The 9,702-nt window shown below is 31.6% G+C and overlaps 1 protein-coding gene across 1 annotated transcript; it reads left to right on the top strand.

Annotated features, from left to right (window-relative positions):
• The first annotated feature begins 7,787 nt into the window (after positions 1 to 7,787).
• On the top strand, positions 7,788 to 9,249 carry LOC112734974 (uncharacterized). Its single transcript, XM_025784523.3, has 4 exons — positions 7,788 to 8,306; positions 8,386 to 8,473; positions 8,680 to 8,796; positions 8,957 to 9,249. Exons 1-4 carry the CDS (start codon positions 7,816 to 7,818, stop codon positions 9,005 to 9,007), a joined length of 747 nt encoding a protein of 248 aa, XP_025640308.1. The 5' UTR covers positions 7,788 to 7,815; the 3' UTR covers positions 9,008 to 9,249.
• The last annotated feature ends 453 nt before the right edge of the window (positions 9,250 to 9,702 follow it).

Here is a 9,702-nt window from a genome sequence, read left to right as displayed (position 1 = left end):
TCTCTCTCTTTTTATTTTATTTTATTTTTTTTTTCAAAAGATAAAAGGTAATTTATTAAAAAATGAAGAAAATATAATTTTGTCCATATCTGTGTCTGTCTCTCGTACCCCATAACTTAAAATACTTTATATCTAAATATTTACTACTCAAAACATTGCAGATAGCATCAGAAACACCTAAAAAAGATCGTAGTCTTTTTATATCTAAATATTTCTTTTTGAAGATGCGTCCCTATACAAATGCACTTCCCACTAGAACACGATTACATAACCGAATATGATTTTTTGATTATATGTCTAAGAAACCATAAAGGGAAAGTTCTTTATGTCACTGCTTTTAGAATATGATGATAAGCTTATAAACTAAACGCAGAAAGATTAATTGTCGTGTTAGTGTATTAGGAATTTCATATCTGGAAAGAGGTGCCTTCGGCTTTTGCAGCTTTGGAAGGTCACCAACCTACAATACATATATTATATTATAATTCCCAAAAGAAAATATTTCATTATAGTAAATAAAGTAAAAAATATATTAATAATTTTAGTATGAATAATTATATATAATTTAAAATTGATATCAAATATGAGTGGTCTCTCAATAATCAATACAAATATTTTTAATCTCTAAAAGTTGAATTTTCTTAAATTATTATAAATTAATAACAAATTGAATTATCACTCCATATCTGAGACCTGATGAGTACATAAAAAACGCATAACAATTAGTATTTCAGGCTATCTTTGTTTAAAGACACGAGATATTGAGACAATAATATAGAGACACAAAATCGTATTTGACAGATGATACATGTATATATATATAGACATTATTTTTAAAGACATTGAATTAATGTATTTTGTATCTATTTTAACAGAAAAGACACAGATAAATTATTTTTTATTTTTGTTAATTTTTTATTGTTATATTTTTTTCTAAATTTTTTAAATAATAAAATAAGAATAAATTAGATTATATGACTAAATAAAATACAACAACATTAATTTTTATATTTTTATTTTTTATATATTATTTTCAATGTCTTATTTTATCCTCCTAACCAAACAAAGCCTTATGTCTTACATTTCATCGTTTGGTGGAGAGACAGAGACGAAAAGACTGAGACTGAGAGACAGAGACTAAGAGACTGATATTGAAATAAATCTCAGTATTCTGTTTGGTGTAAAATGAGAGACAGGAATTGAAACAAGAATGAAACTCTAATTTAATTTGCACAAAGAGTAAAATTGAAATTAATTAATTAAAATGAGAGTATTTTAGGTATAAAATGTTATTAAAGTTTCAGTCTCCATTTCTAAAAATTTTAGTTCCATGTGTCTCTACTTTTTGGAGGTACTGAAATACTGAAATTTTAGAGACAAAGACAAAAATTTTAGTATCAGTCTCTAAATCAACAAACACAATACTAAATTTCAGTCTCTTAATCTCTGTGTCAATACCTCAAAACAAACACTACCTAAAAATGTAACTTGTAAAACCTTATATTCGATTGTCATTCCCTTCCTCAAATAAATATAGAGAGAAGCTATAACTTGGTTATTGATGTAGAGAAAGGAATAAAAGCACGGAATGCAAAAAGGAAGCCAGGAAGGTATTGTCCCAAAGGATATGCCAATTGTAGAAGGCAATAAATAACGTTGCCATGCTGCCATTGGTGAGTGTGAGATCAATTCATAGTTGCAGATGCATTACAGGGCGAGTTCTCTATTGGCAGGTACCTCACTATACCGTTTATAGTGTAGCTTCCTGCCAAAGGAGATTTGCCCAGCGATACTACTGCAATTCTCTATCACCAACTGCTTCATTCGTCATATAAATTAATAATTGCTATTTTCTCACCTCCTTGTTTCTATTTTTATTTCATATCTTCTTTTTCTTTAATTTCATTATATCTTTTTTTTCTTTTTAATTCATTTTTTGGTTTATTTATTATTCAGAATTTTTCTGTTGAAATAGTTGCACTTGTGATTAGTGATTGTATTACTATTCATGATCGCTAATAATGGTCTAAACTTTTAAAAAATGTTTAACTAAAATGTATCCTAAAAATACATAATAAATTTATAAAAAAAAATTAAATATTTTTATTTAATAAAGGTAAAACAAATGCATTAAAAATTTAAATTTTTTATATTTTTAATAAAAAAAATTTTAATTTGTAAACTTACTTAACATGTGTCATAATTTTTTTAAATTTTTTTAAAGATACATGTTAACTAATCTCTTTAAAAAAATGTTATGATGTAATTTGTAGTTGCATCGCTGCAATTTATTACGTAATTTTTTGTGAATTTCTTTTACAATTTTTTATATGCAATTTAAAATTGAGGAAGAAGATTATCAAAATTTATTATTTTTGAGTCTATATTTTTAAATATTAATGATTAATTGCTAGCCAAAAATAATAAATTCTTACTACAAAAAATTTGTGCGGATACCGTCGGTAATATATTTATCGTCAGATTTAATGTCAAAATAAATCTGATGGTATAAACCTCGCCGGTAATTGTTTATTGTCGGATTTTTTTCTTCTGCCGCTAATTATCGTCGACAATTTTCTGCCCGTAATTTTTATCGCCAGATTTATTTTTCGGTAAATCGGACGGTAATATATTATTAACTAATAATTACCAGCAGATTTAACCCACATTAAATCTGCTGGTAAACTTTAACTTTGATTTAAAAAAAAAAAAACAATTCGATTGTGTTGATTGATTATGTGATAGGCTGAAGGCAGTGATTGGTTTCTGATTTGATTGATTTTTGAATGAGGTATTAGTAAAGTATCAAAAATCAAGTTAGTTCAGCATAGACTTAATGAACTTATGCTTGGAACAAATTAGTTATTCATACCGTCTAGGAAACTGATTAAGATTTTCTTATAAGAAAAGAAAGGTTTTGGATTTCTGAAAGATTAAATATTGTTTATTCGAAAAGGTTTTGAATGATTAGCCATTGGTTTTTAAAAGATTCATAAGGCAATGATAATCACTAAGCTTGAAAACAGTTTTCTTATTAAATATTTTCTTATGACAATTCTGAAACTCCGTGGTGAGACCGTGTGGTTAGGTTCTCACCCCCTACAGCTTTACCTTTTCAGGAATCGGATGAAGGAACATTATGAAGAGTTATACTGTGTTTTGGTTTATATGATATTGTATTAATTAGATAATTTTTCTTCCCTCGTCTTTGTTATTACAATTTTGTAAGAGGGATATGAGTTGTATGTTTTATATGTATATTACATTATAAGCTATTATGTAAGAAGTCTTGTATATGAATCTATGCCTGTTTGTTTTTTTTAAGATAAAGTATTTATTTCCGGTTTTCAAATAAATCAGCCATACGGTTTCGAGTCAAAGACTCCTATTTTAATATTAAGTATATAAAGTAATCGTAATACTTCTTGCTATTAGAATGACGCTGCCGGAAGCGTGATATTCTGGTAGTAAGGGTGTTACACCCTGCAAACTCATGGTCGGTTTGGACAAGATCCTAAATTTGGTTTTGAACCTATTAAAATTAGGAAAGGAGAATCACTAGGTTAACAAATCTGCCACTTAATTTGTTGTAGGAATATGTACAACTATCAGTTGCTGTCTGTTGACATTTTCTCTAATCGAATGAAGTTCCATATCAAAATTCTTTGTCTTATTGTGTAATATGATTAGTTATAAGTATGACGACACCGATATTATCACTATAAATCACTGGTATATTGGAACATTTGATATGTAGCTCAGAAAAGAGATTTAGAATCCATCTCAAACAGATCAAAATTCTTTGTCTTATTGTGTAATATGATTAGTTATAAGTATGACGGCACTGATGTTATCACTATAAATCACTGGTATATTGGAACACTTGATATGTAGCTCAGAAAAGAGATTTAAAATCCATCTCAAATCAGTTTCAGCTGCTGAAATGCTTCAAAATTCAGCCTCTGCACTTGATTTACTCATTGAATGTTACTTTCTACTGCCCCAAGATATAAGATTGGTTCCCAAATAAATGTAAAAATCAGTGGTAGAACTTCTATGAACTAAATCAGATCCCCAATCCAAATCTGCAAAGGCGAACAATTTTAAATCAATACATGGTTAAAATAAAATTCTTTAATCACTAGTACCAGCTAAATATCTCAATATACATTTGACACACTTTCAATGAGACAATAAAGGACTGTGCATGTACTGTGAAACTTTGTTCACAGTGTATGCTATGTCTGGCCGTGTCAAAGTAGCATATTGAAGGGATCCTCCTACAATAGAATGATAGTTTGTAGGATTCTCATAAATGTCACTGCCATGAATAGATAGTTTAGTAATAGTGATCACAGGAGTTGGCATTGGGTGTGCTTCTTGCATATGAGCTCTAGGAGAAGATCTCTAATGTATTTAGATTGAGATATGATATATGAGCCGAGGCAGTTTTTGTAGCTTCTATTCCTAGAAAATAGTTTGAACTCATCTGAGTCCTTGGGTGTAAAAAGAGAATGTAATTAATGTATAAAAGTTGTGATTTCTGAACAACGTAAATAACAAAGTTACATTTTATGCTCATTAACCATCCAATTTCACTTTTATTATAAATCTACTACTTTGACCTAATTACACCCCCTTCTAATCCAAACCCCTTTTCACCATAGCTAGCCATCCGTCACCTATCCCATCATGCAGTCTCCCTTGCAGGCGAGGAAGCTCCTCAGTGCCGTCGTCTCCCGCCGTCACCAATCCCGAGTGCAGGTGAATCGTTCCGTATTAAGAACTCATTTGCATTAAGAACAAGAATCCTATTTGCATGAAAAATAAACATCTCATTTGCATGAAAAATAAACATCCGCATGCGCGATGGAGGACAAGTTGGGCTGCTTGCAGCGGCGCGATGGAGGTGAGGGGGGCAGAGACAGTCCCCGCGGCGCAACGAGGTTGGGTTTCCTGCAGCGACAGACGGGATGGAGGTGCGACGAAATTGGGCTGCGTGCTGCAATTGGAGAGGCGCGACGAAACACGGATGTGTGTGGTGGTTGCGGACACACGAGGAAGCCGGAACACTTGCGGTGGTTCGCGAGAGACAGTAGGGGATTGTGGGGAGCAGGGATGGGGTGCGGTGTGGATGTGAGGAAAATTATTTGTGGTTGTTGAAAGATAAATTCAAAACAAGGATTATATATAATTAATTTAAATTTTAATTTTTAAAATTAAAATTATTTTTTTAATCTATTATTTGCATTGGAAAAAAAAAAAAAAACATTGTTCCTAAACTTTCTCTTTAGCTAAATGCCTTATTAATCAATACACTAGAGGCAGTTCATGACTTTTTGCCCGGATGCTGAACCACAAGGGATCATTGATTCATTGTAATGCAACTTCCATGCACCATAGGATGATAAATGATGTGTATATCGGCAAGGATTCGAAGCTCACTTTTGTTACTTTAATCTTTTACTTTATTTTATGCGGGTAAAATTCTTGTCCTTTATGTTAATTACGTAAAATAATTTTAACTAAAGATGAGAATATGGTTCCAAAAGAAAAGAATAAAACCATATGAAAGGTTAGAAACAGGAAGTACAAACCATAGGATATACCAATTTTACCAACCCATAAATAACATGCACAGCCATGCATTTCTCTCCCTGTGCCTTGCCAGTTGCAAATGCATTACAGGGCAAGTTCTCCTCTGGCAGTTTTCCACTATTATTAATTTATTTATTTATATGATCGATAATGTTAATTAATTAGTAGTGTGTAGCCTGCCAAAGGAGATTTGCCCAGCGATTCTCATGCAACTTCATTTCAACTCCCTCACTAGCATTATATTCTTATTCTCCATTTATTTTTGACGACCCTTTCTCATCTTTCCCTTTTTATGCTCAATTTGTTAAAGAAATAATGTAAATTATATATATTATTTATCTTTAATCAATTTTATGGTATTTTTTGTTTGATTTTTGATATCTAACTTTTGTCTAAATTATCTTTCACAATAACTTTAAAATATTTAAATTTTTTTAATATTTATTCTTTTAAATTTAAAATTAATTATTTAATCTATTTTAATAATTAGACAATATCTTTTAAGTACCATAGTAAACATTTTTATCTTTTCTCTAAGCGTAAATGTTTTCGACAAAATATTTTCTCTACGCGTAAACACTTTTATCTTTTAATAATTACACAAAATGTTTTCGACGCTAAACACAGTTTGGCAGTGGTTATTCCGGCGTTCGTAAAAAATTGCCACTAAAAGTTTACTGGCGTCTTTACTATTAGCGGTCAACCAACCGTTGCAAAATGTCTAGCAGCGATAAAAAAACTGCCGCCATCCGAAGTTTCAACCGCCACCATCTGCCGCGTTTATTGTAGTGACGCTTATGATTCTGTAAGATTATTATATTCACAAAAATCAGAATATGTATGTATTTTGTTCCTTGTTTTTATGAGAATCCGAAGCATATGTATATATACATCTAAAAATACCTGGAATTACTTTTCAACATGTGTAATGTGTATTACAAGCATAGAATAATCCAAATAATCAAATATCCATGCACTTATTGCTATATAATTCCTAATAGCTCGCTGCTTCAAGTTTCTCCATAAAGCAAACAACTTTTGTGGTCCATTATTATTTATTTCATAGTCACTGATAGCAAAATCTTGAAAGCATATATGTGTAAGCATTGGGAACATTCTCTAGTATCTTCCTTCCCTCTCTCTATCACGCCTCTGCACCTATTCTTTTTAAAGCTTATACTTTCTCTATCTTTTTCATGGATCTCGATCTCTTTTCCTACCCGACCAAAATCAGATTCCTTATGACTTAATTACGAGCAGCTAGTAATGGTCGTCGTATGAACATAACACAATTCTGATTAATTGGATACTCTACTATGCCTGAAACATGTAAGCATGCATGCAATAATAATGCAACTGCATGCTTCAAGTTTTATTGAACCTTACATGTTTACATAGGGGGATATAAATGATTAATTTTCTTTCTATACAGATAGAGAGATAGAAATAGCTAGAGAAATGTTATCGGCCACACCAAAACTTAATTTCATGATACTATTATTTAGCTACTTGTTGGCAAGAGTTCCATCTGTTTTAATTTTTAAATGTTTCATGAATAATTTGCCCTATCTCATTATATTATTAATAAGTATAAGAAATCATCTACTTTTAATTAATTAATATTAATAATTTTTTATTGCAAAATTATTTTTAGAACACTGATTTTACAGATTATTACAATCAAAATCAAGAGCATCTATAATATCTAGAGTTTTTTTCGGTCGAAGATAAAATAGTTTTCTATTTATGAATAGGTTATTATTAGTTCAAAAGCATTATTATCGTAGAAATTTTTGTACACCATGGCACATTAACTAATAAATTTAAGGTGCAAATTCAGATGTAGTCAATTTCACGTGAAGTTAATAACAGAGAGTCGTTAAATAATTACACTGATTTAACAAAATTTTTATCTAACACAACTCTTAGTTATCAACTTTATATGAAGTTGACCGTACTGAGTTTTCACCTAAATTTAATATTAAATGTGCTTGGCAAATAGTGCATAATAAAAACAGTGCAAGAAAATTATTTAAAATTTATTATTTTTTATTATTATTTAGTTATTAATATTAAAAAATATAAAATAAAGTATATTATTAAATTAATAATTAAATAATAACAAAAAATAATAAAATTTAATGATGTAAATTTACAAATAAAACAAATAAGAAAAATGATATAATTGAATGGTTTAAATTTACAAATAAGAAATATATGGACTATGGAGTGGGGGTGAGGCGGAAAGAGATGGCGCTCCAGAGTGGCACGCTCTTGCCATTGGTATTTCCGAAGCACAGTTCAGGCGCCATGGCACATGCACAAGAAATTCGAGTCTGTACCAACCGCACTTGCCGCAAACAGGGATCTTTTCAGACTCTCGAAACCCTCTCTGCCCTCGCTCCTCCCAACCTCGCCGTCAATTCCTGCGGCTGCTTGGGCCGCTGCGGCGCCGGCCCTAACTTGGCAATCCTCCCCGACGGCTTCATCGTCGCCCATTGCGGCACACCAGCTCAGGCGGCTCAGCTCGTGGCCACCTTGTTTTCCAGAGATGATGCCGATGCCACGAGCAGTTTGGAGGCCCTGGCTTTGAGGAAGAGAGCGGAGATTGAGTTCCAGAATCGAAATTTGAGTGAAGCTGAGTTGCTTCTCTCACAGGCTATAGATTCAGAACCCTTTGGTGGCATGCATGTCCTCTTTAAATGCAGGTAATTCTTCAACAATCACCACTTTAAACTTGATTATGATGATATTGGACTGAAACTGTTTCGTATTATATTGATTCAGGTCAGTTGTAAGGTTGGAATTAGGCAACTACCGTGGGGCCCTTCAAGATGCTAGGGAGGCTTTGAACTTAGCTCCTCGCTATTCTGAGGTCACTAACTCTTGATTCATGTGTTCTTGGACCTTCCATATAAATGCCTAAAATGTTATTTTCTCATTTGTATTTGCTCTGCTTATGACGAAACAAACAGAGGCTGATATTTAGATATAACTTATCATTTAAGGGTTTGTCTTGAATTTAAATGCACTTGTATTGTTGTAGAAACTTGTCACCAGATTTCTTAATTCACTTTGCAGGCTTATATTTGCCAAGGTGATGCCTTCTTGGCATTGAATGAATTCGAATCAGCAGAACAATCATATTTAGCTTCTTTAGACATAGATCCTTTGATCCGTCGCTCTAAATCATTCAAGGTAGCATTGAGTCTTTGACTTTGGATATTCTAATAGTGTGTATTTCACTCTTCTTTCTACTGTCCCGTCTGTATTCTTGAGATCTTGGTTAGATTCATGTATACAATTTTGAATTGGCTATTGTGCTTGAATAATTGTTTTCTTTTTTGGTTTACATTAGGCCCGGATATTAAAGCTTCAGGAAAAGGTTGCTGCTGTTAATACGTCATAAGATTTGTGTTGTGAATAAAGATCCAGTCAATTCTGATATCGTGATCATGTACATTCGATTATTTTCTATACTTTCTCCAGGTATGAAAAGGAGCCTTTTCTGTTGTTCAGTGTGTTATATTAGGCATGGTAGGGTAATCTAGTATTATGTGCTATGTTCTTGTACTCTTTTACATTAATTAGTTTTGGTGTACTATCAATGTAAGAGTTTTATCCTGTTATCAAGTTAATCAGTTTTGCTAATGTGTCCTTTTTTTATTAGCCCTTACAGTTAGATACATTAATAATAAGTATAAAATTGGATCAACGAAAATGAGATAATTTATTTTTCCGTATGTCTAGGTGTTTATCAAAAACACATTATAGGCTTAAAGCTCATAATGTAGGCTGTAGATATATAGGCATATAGTAAAATTGGTTTTTTTTCCCCTTTAAACATTTCAATTCCAAGAGTTGTAGAGATGACATGGGGCTATGAGACTCTTCTTTGTTGTTATATGTATTAATGTATAAGACTATACAATAGGACCACTTACAGATATCCTGTACAATTATGCAATGATACTTTATCATAATCAAACTAACCTACATTATTTCTTTCTTTCTTTTTTCCCTTTTTTCCCTTTTTTTTACATCTGAAGTTCTTAACTAAACAAGAGAGCATCTGGCTAAAGTTTAGATCATGCATAGTGGGAA

The sequence above is a fragment of the Arachis hypogaea genome, chromosome 20 (genome assembly GCF_003086295.3).
Source record: "Arachis hypogaea cultivar Tifrunner chromosome 20, arahy.Tifrunner.gnm2.J5K5, whole genome shotgun sequence".
Classification (NCBI taxonomy): domain Eukaryota; kingdom Viridiplantae; phylum Streptophyta; class Magnoliopsida; order Fabales; family Fabaceae; genus Arachis; species Arachis hypogaea.
Note: the sequence above shows the minus strand (reverse complement) of the source record. Positions and strands in the feature narration are given on the sequence as shown.

Excerpts from the sequence above, each read along its gene's own strand:
- LOC112734974 (XM_025784523.3), top strand. The coding sequence starts at position 7,816 with ATGGACTATGGAGTGGGGGTGAGGCGGAAAGAGATGGCGCTCCAGAGT. Across the intron at positions 8,307-8,385 it reads CATGTCCTCTTTAAATGCAG|GTCAGTTGTAAGGTTGGAAT; the intron begins GTAATTCTTCAA and ends ATATTGATTCAG. Across the intron at positions 8,797-8,956 it reads GTCGCTCTAAATCATTCAAG|GCCCGGATATTAAAGCTTCA; the intron begins GTAGCATTGAGT and ends GGTTTACATTAG.